The 18,861-nt window shown below is 46.5% G+C and overlaps 2 protein-coding genes across 3 annotated transcripts in view; both read right to left on the reverse strand.

The window, feature by feature from the left end:
• The window catches only part of LOC149339320 (ras-related protein Rab-8A-like), a 113,565-nt gene extending 101,052 nt beyond the window's left edge, over positions 1 to 12,513 (reverse strand). For both annotated transcript variants that reach the window (XM_089548076.1, XM_089548075.1), the window contains exon 1: positions 12,359 to 12,513. In XM_089548076.1, coding sequence (XP_089404202.1) covers positions 12,359 to 12,482 — 124 coding nt within the window. In that variant the 5' untranslated portion in view covers positions 12,483 to 12,513. The remainder of the gene's footprint in view (positions 1 to 12,358) is intronic.
• Positions 12,514 to 15,975: 3,462 nt separating this feature from the next.
• On the reverse strand, positions 15,976 to 18,289 carry HINT1 (histidine triad nucleotide binding protein 1). Its single transcript, XM_089550457.1, has 3 exons — positions 18,091 to 18,289; positions 17,177 to 17,281; positions 15,976 to 16,290 (listed from the first exon to the last, which is right to left on the reverse strand). Exons 1-3 carry the CDS (start codon positions 18,199 to 18,201, stop codon positions 16,126 to 16,128), a joined length of 381 nt encoding a protein of 126 aa, XP_089406583.1. The 5' UTR covers positions 18,202 to 18,289; the 3' UTR covers positions 15,976 to 16,125.
• Between the last annotated feature and the right edge of the window lie 572 nt (positions 18,290 to 18,861).

Raw genomic sequence — 18,861 nt, forward strand, 5'->3', positions numbered from 1 at the left:
CTTGACTCGCGTCGGAATTGCTTTGTGCTAGCCGCTGTCTTATTCCTTTTTTTGTGTGTGTATGTGTCCCTCTAAATCCGCTTCGCCAAGTTGGGCCTCTACAGCGAGTGCCCTTGCACAAGGCGGCCGCGTCCTGTCCGGACCCACTCGATCGGTCGCGTGCGCGGCAACAATCGGCGTTCCGCTCGAAATGACGGCTCGAACTGGGAACGATTGTGGTCGAACACGTGTCGGCTTGCGCAACGGGAACAGGCTGTCGAGCTTACAGAGTGGTGGCCCTCTACAACACGACAGCAAATCAGCCGCAAGAGATATTCACCGAATTGCTTTTGCAATTTCGCCGTCTTTCTCACCGAACTGTCAGGACCGACAGAAGTCGGCCTTGCGTGTTTCAGCGAATTATGCTAGCAGGGTCACGTAGGCAACGAGGTGGCACAGTACACCAGCTAGCTAGGCAGACACCTATATAGACAGTGTCCAGGTGTCTAGGTGTCCAGCACCACCGAGACAGTGTCTAGGCGGTGTTGCCAGCAGACGACGCCATCCAACACCATCTAAGATGATGTCTAGGCAGTGTCGCCATCCAACGACAAGCTCCAGTACCCCACAAACATTCTCTCACACACAGACATTCAACACTACCGTCCAACACCTCACCACCTAGACAGGTCTTGCTTGTCAGCTTCATACTGTGTAGGAGGCAACGCCACATAGTGTCCAGGTGGTGTTGAACACGTAGTACTGGATGACGATGCCAAAACAACGATGAGAATTCAAAGGACGAATAGGAGGACGAAGAGAAAAGGAAAACTGGAATTTCAAGTCGTGCAATGAGAATAACCCATTCAAGCAACAATTTTTCACCACACCCAGCCACCACCTCCCAAGAGTGGGAGGTGGTGGTTGCCAGCTGTGGTCCACGAGCACAGCTGGCAACCTGAGCAATGTGCCACTCCTCGCCTGCCAACATGTTCAACATGAGCGAAAGAAACAAATTAGAAGCAGAGAACAACAACAAGCCAACAAGGGGCGGACACAAGAGGACAGCACAGAAACGACTTGTCTCCCGTATGTAGCATGCCCAGTCCTTGTCGAACCGTTCGTGCTGTTTTTCATTCCATAGATGTATAAACCTATACCAGCCCAAACGCAAATCATTGTGCAATTCATTCACATTTCACTGGCCTCTTCTTCGTAATAGTATGCGTCCCGTGCTGTTCTTTCCTCGGCTCCATTGTCGAACCGTTCATGCCGAGTGAAACCACAGGCAGGATTTCGTTTTTATGCGCCTCCAATTAATGACGCGGTCAGCATGCGAGCGACGCCGAATCATGTAAATATATGCTGACCAGCGTGAGCAATTAACTGCGCCGTGATAGAGACTCTGGACAATTAACTAATGGCAACGCGCAGCTGAACAAACGTGAGGAGGAATCGCAAACAAGGAGCTGTGCCACTAACGCGTAACTCCAAGCCAAAACAAACCAAACACTGCGTTTAATGCCATAGCCTAGTGTGGACAGCCATAAAACGGTCTCCATCAGCGGGTCTACATCAAAGTTTCCCCAGCTTATCGCGAAACCAGCCATATACCACCATGCGTGCCATTAAATCCAGGTCCTCCCTATCATCGCTTTTTAACCGGACCGCTCAAGCGCTACAGGCAGTGGCGCGCACGTCACGCAAAGCAAGGGAAGGAGAGGGGGGGGGGGAGGAGGTATAACACGTGACTCCTTAACGTCGCGCCACAAATGCGGCTGCGTGCTTCCGCGCGAATGCTCCTCAATAGCAGGCTGCCGCCCACGCGCCTCGTATTTTATTTACGCCTCTCGAGGCCCGCCGCGTAACTAGGAGACGTGACATATGACGACGCGACGTCTCAGGCGGCAAACGTCGCGACGTCCTCTTTTACTGTTCTCTTCTTTTTTTGTGCAAGCCTCTCAAGTGTGTAGCTGATAAAAGCAAGAAATGGAGGCGGCTGCTGACGTCCTTTCGCGCTCCGTCCCTGCGTAGCTGTGCGCACGTATATGTGGGTGCGCGCCTGCGGGATTGAAAAGGAGGGAAGAGGGATGGGGGGGGGGGGGGGGGGGGGGGTGCTTGCGTGCATGCGTAAAATCTGCGGTGGAAGTTAGCAAAAAGCTATTGGAAGATTGGAGGCTCAAAAGCAGAGAGGTGTCATGAGGTTAGAAGTGTAGGAAAACGTATTTAAAGAAAATGGCGAATTTTAATAATATACAACACAGTTAAACAAAAATACAGAGAAAAAGCCGAACATGGTGGCGCCTGCCGCCACCACTTTTCAAAGGGGACGCTCCTATCTTCCATAACGCGTGAAGCCAGCAACCCAAAAGAGAAAAAAGCCGCCACGGTGGCTCAGTGATTATGGTGCTCGGCTGCTGACCCGAAAGACGTGGGTTCGATCCCGGCTGCGGCGGTCCAATTTCGATAGAGGCGAAATTATAGAGGCCCGTGTACTGTGTTGTGTCAGTGCATGTTAAAGAACCACAGGTGGTGGAAATTATCGAAGCCCTTCACTACGGCGTCCCTCATAGCCTGAGTCGCTTTGGGATTTTAAACCCATAAACCAAACCAAACCAAACCAAAAGAGAAAATAAAGGTGGCGGGCACGGTTCTGTGTGTTACAGACCGCGAGGGAGTACCTGTATCACCGTCGATACGTCGATAATCCCTGGTGCACCCTATTCATGCACAGAACCATCGCGGAAACCACCTCATTGTGCTCGCCGAAAAAAAAAAAAAAAAACGCGGTTCCGGGTACTCTGTGACCGGTGCCCGACGCCCAACTCTTTCCCATCAGCGTCGGAGGAGCCTCATTCCTGTTTCATTTCCCGCATACCGTTCCCGCAGCGCCCTGAGATTTGTATTCACACGAACCGCCGATAGTGCTTCGACTCTTTCGCTCGTAATGTCTGCGCTTGTACTCTTTTCGTCGGGTGCACTGTTGTCGCAGTACGTGTTCTTTTCAAGCGACCCGCCTCTTTTCGCCGTAATTTCTGCTCTCCGACAATGAGAGTACAGGGGTCCTCCTTACTCGGAACTATGCAGTACAGATAACTGGCAACGATCGACTCTCCGTCCTTCTGCGCTGCTGTAGTATAATCGATAAATAAGAACATTTAAAACCATAGCAGTGTGCAAACTTTCACGTTGGCTGCAGTATGCGTTTTTTTTTTTCGTGACGGTTTAAAAGATACTTTTTTTTTTCATTTTATGTTAGCAGCTACTTGGGCGACAGTGAGGTTTTTCGAACGTGCATGTGATAGCATTCGGTAAATGGCTTTGAGCCGAGCGTTTCTTCTTGAGAGAAAACTTAAGAGAAACAAAATCGAGATACGGTGCATTATTTCTTCACCTCGAAGAGGCAAAACAAACCTTCCTTTGAAGCTGTCACTTTGAAGCCGCAGAACCGAGTCCTAGGGCTTTTTTTTTCTTTATTTCTGAATGCCTCAACAGCACGGCTGAAAGCAGAGTGCTATTCGTGTATTACAAAGGGATTTGTTCATGCTATGCGCGGTGCGTGTCTAGTCTAAGACGCCGCATGCAGTCTATCAATCAAGCGAAACACAGAACCAGAAGAAATGCTGCGAAAGTTAAGCTGTTTAGCCGTGTTGCCTCTAAATACGCCGCAACACGCAATGCCCCTGAAAGACACTGCAGAAGGTACACGTGAAGCAGAGCCCTTGGTTACCACAGAGCAGGCAATATGTGGTAATGCAAACCGTATTTTGAAACTTTGGTGATGATGATGATGATGAATGTCGATGAAAGAGCGCCATGGCACAAGGCATTTGCTTCTACTCAAGGTGGGATAAAAGACCCATTTCCCAAGCATTTCACCCTGAATAAGCCGAACAGGCCAGGGAAAAGCTTGTATACCCATTGTACCACCGGTGGGTACCCAGCGGCACAGGGGATCGAACTCCGCACCTCCTGCATGCAAGGCGGATGCCTACACGACCAGGCCACCGCTGCGGTATATTTTGGAACTTTGGGATCATTGCGATGCGCCCTGGTGGTCGTTTTTAGCCGAAACAACGGTTCCTAAACGAAGTGCTTAGCTGCTGCACGATTCCCGTATCCTCCTTGCATCTTTGATACTCGGCGTAAGTTAGAACAGTGAATAAGTGTAACAGTATGTCCGTTAAAGTTAAATGAAAGGTAATCAACGAAGCTTAATGGTTATTTCATGCTAAAATACATGTGTTTTCGGAAAGCATGCAGGCAAAGCACCCCCCCCCCCCCCAAGTGCACGTAACTAGTCGAAATAGCCAAATTTTGCCGAGCCACAGCGCCGAGCGTAATCGCGTTTTCGAAATTCTAAAAACTGATAAGGCTATTACTAACCGCCGGCCAGAAATCTGTAATTGCAATAAGGTGCCTATCAGTAATAGTTAGAAAGTTAACTATTAGAATTTAGTTGATCACTTTATTATAGCTAACATGATTCGCTTGTTTTTTGGCGTGCGCCAACATTGATATTGCTATGCCGGAAAAACCTTCTCTTTTCCTCAGAAACCCTATTTTTAAAATTTGGTGATCACCTTCGCTGAAACACTGACGCTCAAACATGGCTCATCGGCGCCATACTTTCGGTGTTAAGGAGCGCATTTTTTTTTTTTTTCAGACTGCTCCGTTTTCATTTTTGGAGCACCTGTACCTAATTTCGCGAATCCAGAGCCGCTCCTGGGCGCGGCCATTTTCCGCCGACTGGTGCGCCGCGGTGCGGGAGTTTCTTTGGGGACTGCGGGGCTGCGGCAGCTCCGCGGCCGCGCCTGCATATAGCCGCGCTTCGGGCGCTAAAAAAACATTGCCGACCATACTTCCGCAGCGTGTCTGTGTTGCAGGAAGTATTCACGTTATCAAAGGGAGCACATTGATGCGTTTTAATGACATTTAGTGTGACATTCACGTGAATTGTGCTGACGCTTCGAACGCGCTCGTGCTTATATCGCTACCGTCTTGGTGCTCCACTGCAACAACAAAAAAAAAAAAACCTTTTTGTTCAATATCAAGTATTAGGTGTGCGGCTAGCATGCAGTTCCAATTCCAATGCACTCTTAATCCTTCGGCCATAAAGTGCCACCCGCAAAACAGGGCTTTCTTGTCGCATTCGTGGTGCGCCAGTTTATCAACAAATTACCGCTGCGAGCTTAACTGAGTCGCAGCGCCAACAAAAAACAATTTGTCATGATTTATGAAACCTGGTGCATAAAAACGTACTTTTGCTCAAATTATCAAAGCTTGAATATTAGCAGCGAATCCAGCTTTCACGAATTGTGAGGTCCGAAGTCGCGTTCATTTTATTCGGTAGCTCTCGCCGCGTGTGACAGCATTGCGTAGGCGTTTGGCTAAGTGTGAATGAATGTATTGAAATCGCGCATATTTTCCTATGATTAAGGTAGATAGCAAAAGCAGAAAGACACTACGGTAAACCCTTTACCCCCCCTTGATCCCTATGACATGCGTGCGGAAAGAGCAACTGAAATCGGTAGCGGTCGTGCTTACAGTCCTGTGCAAGAAATGTGTTCAATGGCAACTAGAGCAAGCTCAGCGCAAGGAGGTGATCTTAAACACGCGCTTCGTCGGGACAACCTTCAGTCTGCAGCTCGCCTATCCAGTTACTACACCACTGATTCAAATCAATAAATCCACATTCCTGCGCCTAAAATTATCATAGATGCTAGCGCACGAAAAAGACGGCAACAAACGACACGGCAGCGCAGAAATCTGCTTAGAAGTGCCGGTTTCTAGTCCGTACGCTACCTGGCCGACTACTCCGCGGGAAAAATCCTTGCTGTTTGCAATACTATTCCAGAATTTCCCTGAGCAGCGCCGCCGCATCAGCGGCTCGGTGGAGCAGCGTCGCCGCTGCGGTGCCAGCGTTTAGAATCCTGAGCCAGCAGAATATCATTATTGAAAAACGTAGCGCGAAAAACGAGACACAGAAAAGGTGAAGACAGGACACGAGCGCTAATCCTCAATATCAATATCATCATGGTGCTGGGCACAAACAATGAGACAGACGCGCACTGCCTCGCCGCACTTACTCACATCCCAATGAACGGAAGAAAACTCGGAGATGTCACGTTAACGACTAACTGCGCGCAAGATAACCGCAGTACTGTGTGGTAGAGGAAAAATGTGAGTAGTGACGCACAGCACACACCCTCATACGTTGTGATGAAGCACTACAACGACAGAAGCGAACACGTAAACATGCACTCTACGCGCGGCGCCGGCGCGACCCGCAGTCCATCGGTCCGCGCGCGCCGATAGATGGCGACTGGCGTCGAGAGTAGGGGCGCGCCAGCAGCCTGCGTGTGAGGGTAAAAGAATCTGGTCTATAGGCAATCGCTTGCGCGGCTCCGATGCAGGCGCAGATTGCATATATGGCGTTTTATTTTAGTCAATGCAGCGTAATTAGAAGATAACTGCAAATTATTATTATGCAACTGACACGCAGAAAATGAAAGTAGTGTTCAGCAGTATAGCAAGGGAGCAGCAGTTCACAATTGGTAGAGAGGAGCTAGAAATAGTAAGAGAATATGTCTACATAGGGCAGGTATTGACTGCTGATCCGGATCATGAGAGGGAAATAACTAGAAGAATAAGGATGGGGTGGCGTGCATATGGCAGGTTCTCTCAGATCATAAATGGCAGTTTACCAATATCCCTCAAGAGAAAAGTCTACAACAGCTGAATCTTACCGGCACTCACCTATGGGGCAGAAACGTGGAGGCTTTTAACAAAGAGTGTTCAGCTTAGCGAGCCATGGAAAGGAAAATGATAGGTGTAACGTTAAGAGATCGGAAGAGGGCGGAGTGGGTAGGGGAACAAAAACGGGTTAATGACATCCTAGTCGAAATCAAGAGGAAGAAATGGGCTTGGGCAGGGCATGTAATGCGAAGGCACAATAACCAGTGGTCCTTAAGGGTAACAGAGTGAATTCCAAGAGAAGGCAAACGTAGCGGGGGGCGGCAGAAAGCTAGGTGTGCGGATGAGATTAAGAAGTTTGCGGGGATACGGTGGCCGCAACTGGCAAAGGACAGGGTTAATTGGAGAGACATGGGAGAGGCCTTTGCCCTGGACTGGGCGTATTCAGGCTGATGATGATGATGATGATGATGAATCGCAAATTAGATTTTGACATGTTTCTGTGGCTAATTATTACTCGTAAATGTACTAGCACGAGGTATATGAATGGCCAGATAACATAGCCTTAAAGCCTTCGTAATTTTCATGTGAAAAAAAAAAGCTACACAAATTAAATGCCGCGAATATGTAGCGAATTTAGTTGTTTATATACGGCCGCGGGGTCACGGTGATATTCTGGACGTCACAAAAGCATCTCTTTTTTTTTTTTTTTCGGACCTCACAAAGGCAGCGCTTCCGACCACCACCAGTGCGTCTATTTTTTTTATTCGCATAGCGCAGCGAACCAAGCGGCTGTCAAGTATAACTGAAGAATGGCTGCCTACATTGTAATATACACTGAACAGCATTAGCCTGCTACCAAGACTTGATTCTTGATTGTCAATACGAAAATGACACCAAAAGCAATAATCAAAACATTAATTTTTCGGTTTATTTTAATAAATGGAAACACACAAGAAAAGATGGAGTCCTGGTCAAAGAATATGACTGAATAAAAAAAAAAAAACTTTTTACATTAGAAGAGAGATCACGCGGTACATTCGATCGCCATGTGTTACACACAGCATACTCGTCGACCTGGCTGGCTCGGCCACGTCTACGGGCCGGCGCAGCACTGACATCCTGTGCCCGGCGCATGCGTGATCGTTTCAAGCTTCGGACGCGTCTTGTCGGCGGACAGGTGTTGCCCAACCTACGCACGGCACGCCGCTTAATAAGAGCCGCGCGCGCCTGCAGAACTGCGAGCACAAGCTTCTCTTTATTTATTTACTTTTTTAACAGCTCGGGTGCTAGCTCGAATCAGGCGCACTGGCCTTTCCAATCAGAAAATATATGTTTGCACAAATATTAAGGAAGGGGCAAGGTATGGTCTATGCCCGAACATAGTGCCTATAGAGAATTTTTTTACGGACTTTCGATTATCGAACAACAGCACAAAATAAATAAATTAATTAAAAATCCCCTGTGCCCCTTGGTTTCTGTGACTGTTGGCTTCTGTCATATTTATAACGAGCCCCTCATACCCCTTCCCTTGTCTGCTTAATTGCTTAGCGAGGGCCTCGGTTCTGGCAGCCTTGACGCCATAGGAAGCATAAGAGTGTTCTCACACAGCTTCCACCCTCACCGTTCGATGACGTTCTACGTCACACCAGCGGTAACTCAGGACGTGCTATGGGTGGCGCTGATGAACAATCCCCTGTGCCCCTTGGTTTCTGTGGCTGTTGGCTTCTCTCACTCTCAAGATTAGGTTATTTGTAAACATAAATACCCCCCAAAACAGATTTGACAGCCGTCGCCGTAGCTCAGCGGACGCGTAATTCGGAGGTCGTGGGTTCGGATCCCACCGGCGGCATGTGGTTGTTTTTTCTCCTGCTTTTCTAATCAATTAGCTTTAAGCGATAACATATTCAATGATATTATAAATCGAACAACGGCACAAAATAAATAAATTATTTAAAAATCCCCTGTGCCCCTTGGTTTCTGTGGCTGTTGGCTTGTCTAATATATATATATATATATATATATATATATATACAGAGCCTGTCCTTTTTGAAGACTGAAGATACAGGGTTCTTGCTTCTCTTCTTAAAGGGTTGGCATCTGCACGGGTGTCGGACACATGAACCAAAACACGAACATGCGCACAATAAAGAAAAATAAAAAAAAGCCAAGGAATAATGAACAATTTCTGATTAGAACGAAAATCCTGCTCCCCTCACAGAAGCCAGCACCCGCACGTAAACCGAAAAAAAAAAAAGTCTTAACCAAAAACTTACTATGAGCGTATAAGGTATACGCCGTCTAAAAAAATACGAAGGGAAATGGATCGACAGCAAAATATACAAAATAAAGGCGCTGTGCCGAAAGGTTCTCCCTTTGATCAGTTGCGCAAACCAAGCCAGGAGAACTTGCGGACGACGTCGAGCACAAAAGGAGCTTGTTTTCTCAGCGAAAAAAATGCAGCAGCAGCGCGCCTGTGTGCTCTTTACCCGTCTTACAAGGCGAGCTAACGACGAAGATAAGAATATTGCTCTGCTCTCGTCGCAAGCTTCAGCCTAGTAAGAACGGTCAACAGGGCTTAGCGGAATAATCGGATGAGGACCAATAGACCGTGCGGGACGCACGGCTATACGAGGCAGACAGAAAAAAAAGAACATAAAGACATTAAACTCTAGACGGATAACCATGCATCTGTCAGCGGAGCGTACGACACTGACTCGCGTTAAAAGTATAGCCATGATTCTGGGCTTAAATTCCCAATCTTGGCTTCAAATATTTTTCTTTCCTCCATGGCCTCAAACAAACTCCACAGTGATCACGTTCTTTCTCGTGAGGCGTCGTGGGTATGACACGTCTGCGTATACAGAGCAACGAATTCAAGCTTTGCTCAATGGATAAATAGTTTAACCAATTCCACGTTCTCTACACCTAACTCGACCGAGCGTCTGGAGTATTGTAATCGGAGTGAAAACCGCTTCCTTCAGTTTCCTCCAACGCGCTTCATTCGAAAGCTGAGATGTTCGTGACAGGCGGAAAATTGGAAAATCGGATACAAGCTTGAACAGGGAGCCTTGAAGTATAAGGCGTGGAGCAAGCTACAATGAAGGGCTTCGACGCTGCAGATGTACGCGGCATGAGGAAAAAGTAAAAAAAGAAATAAGAGAGAAAAACAAAGCGCAACGAGAAATAAACCTCGTAACACGACACGGCCCGCATCTCCGTCTGTCAATTCTCAACGCCCTTCTCAAATCATGACAGCGACAGCTCCGAGACAACAGTCCGCCTGCCATTTTTCTTTTGATTCCTCGAATTTTTCTAAGAATGACGCAGAACCGAATGTCAGAAAACGTGGCAGAGGCGCAGCGCTTTGAAAGCACACCTCTTCACGAATCCGACTTACAGCTGCGACTCCCGCGGTCATGCGACCAGGCGCAGCTGAGAGCACATTGTTTTGGTTTCAGTGTCAGCGCAGCGTGTTTTGTCTGCCTCGAAGCCGCATAAATAGATGCCGCATTCCTTTTTTATATGCGCCGCCTTCACTTTCCTCGCGCACGCTCTTTTAATTTTATTTTCCTCCTCTTCCTCTGCCTCGAATGTGGGTCACGTCACAGCTGCGAGGTGCCAGATAAACTTCGTTATGGTTCCTGCCTTCTTTTCTTTCTTGCTTTCCATTCTTCCGTTCGTTCTTTCCTTTGAGACTTGAACATCTTCCATTCGCGCGTCGAAAAACTCGGAGTGCAGAGCAATCAATCAGGATTGCGTCATACTTGAAAAGCGACACCCGCACTGGTCGCCCATAGCGACAAGCTGACCGAACGCGCTGTAGTAGAAAAGTTCTGCAATGGTTTCGGCATTTCACAGCGCTCGTCTGTGCAGTCAGACTTCATTTAACGTAGGAAATTCAATTTCCTGGACCCTATTCGACGCATCAGAGCATACGTCTCAACTTAACACCGTCGCAAGGAAAAGTAGCGTAAAGTAAATGGAGAGAAAGGTATTACGAACTGTCGAAGCATGGCTTACCTTAATATCAAGCGGGATGAACCACGGAAGACACCTAAGGAAACGCGTCCTCGGTAATGATGGATAGAGGAAATGCGTTATCCGAACTCGTTTAATTCGAACAACCGCTTTATTCGAACTAACGCTTCGGTACCGACAAAATCAAACGTATTAATAAGACGGCTCTTAATGTGAGCGCCGCGTTGTTCGAACTAATATTTAGCCTCCTTCGATTTCGAATTATCGAAAGACAACTGCACAGTGGCTTGCCTTGAAGTATACATCTTTTGTATTTACTAAAGCCTAAATTAGACGGATATAACACGCTTGCTCTATGTAATTAGCCTTCTATTCCCTCATGTATTTGCAGTGTCGGTCCTAACGTTTGTGATGAAATAGTATATGACCATAATAATCACTCGCTCAATATTTTTGAAGTGCAGCCCCAGCCATGCGTGTTTTTACAGGACGGTTAGTTTTATTAAGTAATATACTTACTACGAATTAACGACAAGCTAATTATAACATGTTAAGTAATCGATCTATTATTCAGCAGTATGGTTCAACAAAATAAGGCGTCCACATGGCTAGATAACCCAACCTACTACACCATTTCTTACGCAAAAACTTTCTGTGTAACATGTAATAAATAAAATTAAACAACCTGTCAAATTTTTTATTATGTTTTTTCTAGTTGGCATTGCCTAAGACCGACCTACCCCACTCTGCTCTGCGGCCCCCAAAACTGGCTCCAGCAACGCCTGTCAAAGGAACCTGACCATTTATCTCGGCGTGCGACGACTAGCGCAGGTTTCAAATGTCACGCCAACGAACGAAGGCACGTGGACGAACATAACGGCCGGGTTTTTCTATAATGGGTATTACGAGAAAAGGATCTGCCGACCTTTTTCCTTATGAGTATTTTATTTGTGGATATAAAAACATGCCAGCTAACAATAGCGGCGGCCTTGAAGACGCGCCTTACGCTGCAGTAGAGAACGAACAGCTGCACTGTCTGGAAGCCACACAGCGGTTGACGCAGTGGCATTATACCTCCAATCTACAGGCAAGGCTTTCGTATGAAAAGAGCTGGACCACGACGAAAAAATCAATCTTGTGTCCAGAACGGGGGGAATTCCCCGCGGCGCCGCGGTCTGCGCTGAAAGGCCGCACCGCGCTGTATCGAGGTTCGCACGTACACCGCTTCGAACGCGCCGGCCCAGATGACTCATCGCCCGTATTGTTTGCTTTGTACGACGAGCACGGGGAGCCCAACGGCTCCCTGCTTATGCCTAGCTTCATCTTTCACCTCCATGCTTCGCGCACAATGCCATCAGGACTCCACGGTCTTCCGCGTTGCAAGCGTAGGTTGCGAGCTTTGAGCACAGTTTTCGAGAACACAGATGTTTTGCATGCAAAACACAGGACTCGCTCAACAGGTCCCGTTTGAGCCGCCGTTTAGGCGCTACGGCAAAACTGCACGTTAGATATAGTGTTCCTATCGCAAACGAGAAGGTTCAGCGGCGCTTTGAAAGGCGGAAACGGTGGCGAGCAGTCAACCCCATGTTTCGGCTTTTCCACCGAACTGAAAAGCGCCTGGGGGAAGCCCAATTTACAGGGCGGAGAAAAAAACCGGAGAAATACGTCCACGGTCGCCCGTAGGGGGCGCGATGAGACTTACCGATTGTGGATATATACGTGTCGTAGAACCGCTCGTCGCAGAATCGGTGAACGATGCACGTTTTGCCCACATTGCTGTCTCCCAGGACGAGAATTTTGAAAATGGCCGTGAAGTCCACCGCCATGTTGGCCCAACTGACAGCGGCTGACGCGGGATCGATGTGTTGCTCCGGGCGAGAGAGAAACAGTGAGGAGAAGAGAGTACTTCCGGAACTTGGCGGATATGACGTAGATCTCGCATCTGCAGGCGCTTTTTGTGCTTTCGTTGCTTTGGGTCCCCAAGCTAGCAGCGGCGCCTGAGCGGAGGAAACGCTAAGCAAACGCGAGTCGAAGAAAAGCAAGCAAACCATCTGCACGCCGGTCATTCGAAATTTACTGAAACACGTCGGAGGAGGGCGTACATTGAATTTCATTTTCGTCTCGGGAGAAGTGGGAATTCGCAGCTGGCGCGTTAAATGAAGCCTTCTCAGATTTCCGAGTCGTGCATCAGTCAAGTCACGACGCCTAGTCGGCACTACGCGAAATTGCGACCTCAGAAGTGTAACGTTAGATGATAGCGCTACCTTTAATTTGTGCATGGCATGTGTTACTGTCACAAAGGCCCCGTGACCTTCTCTTGCGGACCTCAGTACTGCCGTGCTGTGCTGATGTGCTCTCGCGCACCGATGGTTGGAAGTTTCGGTTTTTATGTTTTTAAAATTCGGCTGTCTTTTCTCGGCTAAACACACAGCTCTCGTTCCTTTTTTTTCGACGATGTAATGCGGATTTGCCGCGGTGGCTCAGTGGTTAAGGCGCACGTCTACTGAGCCGCAGTACCCGCGTTCGAATCCGACCGCGGCGGCCGCGCTTCGATGGAGGCGAAGCGCAAAAGGTGCCTGCGTGCTGTGCGACGTCAGTGCACGTTAAGGATCCTCAGGTGGTCGAAATTATTCCGGAGACCTACACTACGCCACCCGTTTCTTTCACTCCCTCATTTATCCCCTCGCTTACGGTGTGGTTCCGGTGTCCACCGAAATAAGTGAGACTTGCTGCATCATTTCCTTTCCTCAAAAAGAAGACAATCAAAAATTATAACGTAGTATTCCTGTGCGGTCAAAAAAGTCACCTGGAATTTCTCTTGACCTTTTTGTTAGCCCGATCATTCGATTTGCTAGTAATTAACGCGCAAAGACAATTACATCGCCATTAAGAAAATGAACGGAATTAGTTATATGATGGAACCCTAAAACAAAACGCGAGTGGAAGGTGACTTCTAAAAGCTAGCTTTTCATGGTGACCTTAGAGGAGCAAGATGTCCACGCTCCGCAACTTTGCTGACCGTCTCCGCGGGTTTGGTTATGTGGCGCAGTAACTGCCAGATTTCACGCCCCTCTCCGAAACCGAGGGGTCCGCATGTCGGCTCTGCCTTGTGAACTGCCAATGCCTTGGCTTTTCGCAGTTGGCTAACTGCCGTTCTTTCAGTTTACAGCGTTTGTTTTCAAACAACCCCATTCACACGGCGTCGTGGTAGGGTGGCCGCACAACCAGCTATACGAAAATAGCTAAGAAAGCACTGAGCTAACAGCGTTCGGGTGTGGACTTCTTTACGACTTTCTACACAAGGGCCTGCCAACTCAACTGCTGGGGTATCCCAGTCTGCGGAGGCGTGTAAAGTAGCGGAACGATACCTCAGAACGCACAGCGGCGCTATACTTAATACAACGGTACCCCGTACCAGACTTCCGTAATCTGGTGATTTTCGCCTTTGCCAGAGTGCAACTCCTATCAATAGCAAAGTAGTTGTGGCGTGTATGTTGCAGAATACTGGCCTTTTACGGTGAACACCAAATTTCGAGAATTGAATTTGGCATACTTCTATCGTCTTATTTTTTTCGGTTTAAACCAAAAAGTCCAAGTCCTATGTATCATCAATGTTGCTGAAAGTGAATAAAATAGGACGGGCCCTCTACATTCTCGATTCTAGGTCCCCTCTTATTTTTAACTGATTAAATGATCTCCCTATGTCAATACAACCTTGCAATACGCAAACGATACCATGCTGTCTACTTAAGTTGTTCCCTTGATTGTCTGGTCAATTTGAAGTAGCCCTTCATTCTCTTGAAGAAGCAAACAGGCTCCATATTAATCAGTTGAAATAACCTGTTACAGTATTTAGGTCATCCCACAAGTATGTTCCTGGCACACTTTGACTTTGCATGGCATTGCTTGACATTGCACCCACTGACCGTGTTGCATTTTGAGGAGATCACCTCATATTCACTCATCATGTTTCATGCATTTGTAAAAAGGTCGCATTTGGTAATAAGGCTCTGCTTCTGGCTCTTCGTTACTTTTACTACCAGACTTGCGCCTCACTAGATTGCCCTCACAGACAGCTACTTTAACTTCCTGTATATATAGTCCTGTAGCTCATAAATGACACAGCTTTTGCAATTGATTCAATTCAAAAGAAAAGGCCATTCATACTCTTACCTTTTGCATTTCACGCACCTTTAGCTTGTCATAACATTTTACACGTCTATAAGTTGTACGTTTTCTGTCACCTCATTAGTGTTTCGAGTATTTTATAACAACTTCATGTGGAACTATTTCCTCAGCATGCCATCACAAACAGAAAAAAACACCCATTTTTTCTAGCTTATCATCCAAAAAGAATTTAGTTCTGGAATAAAAACTTCAAACTGCTTATCCAGCTTCTCGCAACAAATTATGGAGTACCTTTATTTGGCATACTGCAATATATTAATAATTGTGTACTTGCAAAGCCACTTTGCAGCATCATTCTTTCTCCTTCACACATCAACTGAAACAGTTGCTGTCTACAATATATTTGTACAGATTTTGTCTAATATTATATAGAGTTTATCAATTGGCAATAAAACCAATTGTTTTATTGCCATCATGTTGTTGTCATCTTCAACTTGTAGAATAATGAGATTGATTGCTGCACCGTTTTAAGTCTGTGCAACATAATTTGCACTCTCATATTTGACATGCATAGATGACATGCTTCCACTTTGGGACCTTGTACTGAGTATATATCCATATATGTATTTTAATTCAAGTAAACAACTCATTATACTAGTGCTTGCGACTGTCACTGCTGGGTTTACTAAAATACAGCACGTAAGGTATGGTTCAAACTACTGTACACCCATAATAAATTTTTGAAAGGCAATAACAGCAAGAAGCATACATCCATCACATTTGCACAATGTCTTGAACACATACAGTATATGTAACCCAATTCTTAGCATGTGAATTACACAATGCACTACTATATCTTGAGCAATGCACCCTGCATACAAATATTTTTCACCGAAATCCCACTCCACAGCCCTTAACAGGTGTGCACACATTCCAATGCCACAAATGCAAAGGAAAATACGCTGGCTATCACGCGGTTTGGACACTAAGCTTATAATTTAGATGTGTACTTCACTGGTCATACATGCACATGTGCTGACAAAGCCTTCAAATTCTACACTGCAAGCCTCAGCAACTTTGTTTTTTTGACGACTTACATGGCATTTAAAATTTTGCTGCCAAGGGTACATTCCTTGTTACTGTAGGTATTAATCAAAGTCAAGGACACTGGTCAACAACACATTACAAGACTTCACTCACATTTAATGCTTTATTCAGATAGCGCAACCAGAACAAGAATAATGCAGTCTTCCACCTCAAGAAACGACAAAGAAGTAGTTAGGCACACACAAAGATTGAAAGGGCTGTAAGGCAAACGACAGGCCCTAATGCAACGGGATGTTAGCCTGGGGGCCAGTTCATCTGGCGTCCCCCCATAACATGAAGGTGGACGTGGTACACAGACTGGCAGCCCTGCGGACCATCGTTGACCACGACACGGAAACCCTTGTCCAGTTTTTGTTCCTTGGCCACAAGCTGTGCCACATACATGATGTGGCCCAGAATCTGGAAGCACAGGGAAAGGAGGAGATTATAGATGATGCAAGAAACAAAACAAGCAAGCAATGCAATGACAGGAATTCAGCAGTGTATACCCCAAAGGGTTATTTTCTGCCCAGCTGGCAGCCATAGAGAAATGCACGGGATGAGAGAGGAACACTATTTGAGATATTTCAAAACTTTCTGCGGACTTATTTAACAAAAGCATCAATGCAGGTATTAGGCTTACAAGAAACAACACTTTTTAAAACTTAAGAATGGACAAGACTGAGCCGCATGGGCAAACCAATTAGGTCTCAGCGAACATGAAACACTTTACCACTTATACCATACACGTTACATAAAAAACTGAAAATTTGGATTCTTGTGCTTTCACATAGCACTGGTATAAAGTGCATGAAAGAACAATGACGACTGGTATGACAGTAATGCCACTAATGATAAGGACATCATAGGAACAAAACGCTAACGGTTCTGATGAATTTTGTTATGTTCCCCATTTAACAATGTCCAGTAAATTCAAATGAACGAATCAACTCGGGCCATATTTACGCATAACATCTTGAGAAAAAATTAAGCAATTCTGAGGTGCAAGCTAACCCTTGGCAGTTCAAGAGCCAATCTGAATATGTCATGGAACAAAGTATAAAGTACAGGGCACCTTAACATGGACTGCAAGCTCCCCTGATATAGAAAAGGACAGGGAATGTACGATCACCAGAACACTAAGATCACTGCAGACACATTAAGAATTCTAGCAAAAACAAATTCCCAAGAACTCATGGACTGCAGGTCAGCAAACGGTAAAAAACGATAGGTGTCATCACTATATTAAAAATTTCACATCAAGTGCACTTTGGTTAAAATGGGGCGACGCACATCACTGACTTACATCCTTGTCCGCTTCCGTAGCCTTGGAGAGCTGTGGGATGGGCTTCTTCGGTATCACCAAAAAATGCACCGGCGCCTGCGGGTTGATGTCGTGGAAGGCCACGCACTGAAAGGCAAAAAAGCTCTTAACTACGTTGAAGTTTCCAACGAAGAAAGTGTTTACAATATAGTGAGCTAGACGAACAGTAATTTACTCGCTTCACAGTTATCGACAAACTTAGTAGAGGAAAAAACGCTGCTTTGTTGTGTCTCAACAGCAATATTCTCTAACTTTACAAAAGCTTTCGAGAGATGCTATAGCAAAATAAGGCAAAAGCTTGAGGTCAACCACCTTAGGAACTTTCCAGAAAAGGAAGCATACGAGCACAGACGCCTCGCTAAGTGTTAGTGCGAGCAGGGCACTTGCGGTTTTCCCCACGGTAGGAAATCAAAGCGTATTTGACAAAAGATGCACACACAGCCCCACTGCCGACCAGCGTTCCACCCAGTTGCCGATGAAGCGGTGCACAGGCGCCAAACTGCTTAGCACGATACACACGTGCGAGCAAACGCTGAACAGCCTTAAGAAACGTTTGGGCATTCTTTATCTACAAACCGCTTGCTGATTAGGAAATTAGAGTACATTAAAGCAATTACCGTGCCCGCATCAAGCAAACTAAACGCGTGTAAAGTTGTTTACAAATACGAAGTTCAGCGGTTAGGCCTAGGTCAAAAGCTACCGGCAAATTAGCGAGGGACAAATTCTGGCTCAACTGAACAGACGGTAAAAATGCAAGTGAGAAAACCATTAACGATGTGCACTTATTGAGACATCCGACTTCGTGACAAAATACAGGAACCAAGATATTCTCTGTTCGCGGACACCCTGCAAGGTGTTGGTTTCTGAACTGAGGAAGCGCGAAGCGATCAGCTCACCTTGTCATCTTCGTATATAAACTTTGTGGGTATTTCACCCCTTACAATTTTGCCGAATATGGTATCACCACTTTCGGATGCCAGCTGCGCTTTCTCAACCTCGCCTGCCATTTTCAAGAGCTGGAATCACCGGTTGCCAGCCCCGCTCACAGAAGCTTCCGCACACCCGGACGCCAAACGAAAATAAAGCGCTCGCCAAAGAGCCCCAAAGAGCCGACGAACCGCGATCCATTGCCGCCAGGGCGTGGGATGTCGCTGCAAACGCTAGCGACCCTTCATTTGTGGAGCAGTCTGCAGTTGCACCGGTTTGCCACCGGTTTGGTCACAGTAAGAAACTCTATGGGTTTGGTGGACGTCGCAAAACACGATAACATACGCATTCTTCTGGCTGAAGCGATTAAAGAAAAAGAAGTTCAGGCGCTGCTGCCTCACATCTGTATCCGCAAGCAGTTCCTGCAAAGCAAGACCTCATTTGACGGCCCAATCTGGGTCAGTACTCTAGGGTGGCATTCCAACCAAAATTAATACACTAATTCTAATAAAACCTAACAATGTTGAGTAATTTTTTCATTCCAAGCATGCCGACTTCGGTGTGTGGCGGAAAGAGGCAGACGAAATGAGGTAGCCCAATAAATTTTATTATAAAATGCCCATCACATCACATCCTTTTAAAAAAAAATTGTCGATGTATTCACAATGGCACTTGAAAAGTTGGCGTAAAAACACACTTTCGCTCTTAGCCTTAAACGCATTGCATTTTTCTGGTAAACG

Source organism: Amblyomma mixtum, chromosome 6 (genome assembly GCF_055824585.1).
Source record: "Amblyomma mixtum isolate Tamu chromosome 6, ASM5582458v1, whole genome shotgun sequence".
Taxonomy (NCBI): Eukaryota; Metazoa; Arthropoda; class Arachnida; order Ixodida; family Ixodidae; genus Amblyomma; species Amblyomma mixtum.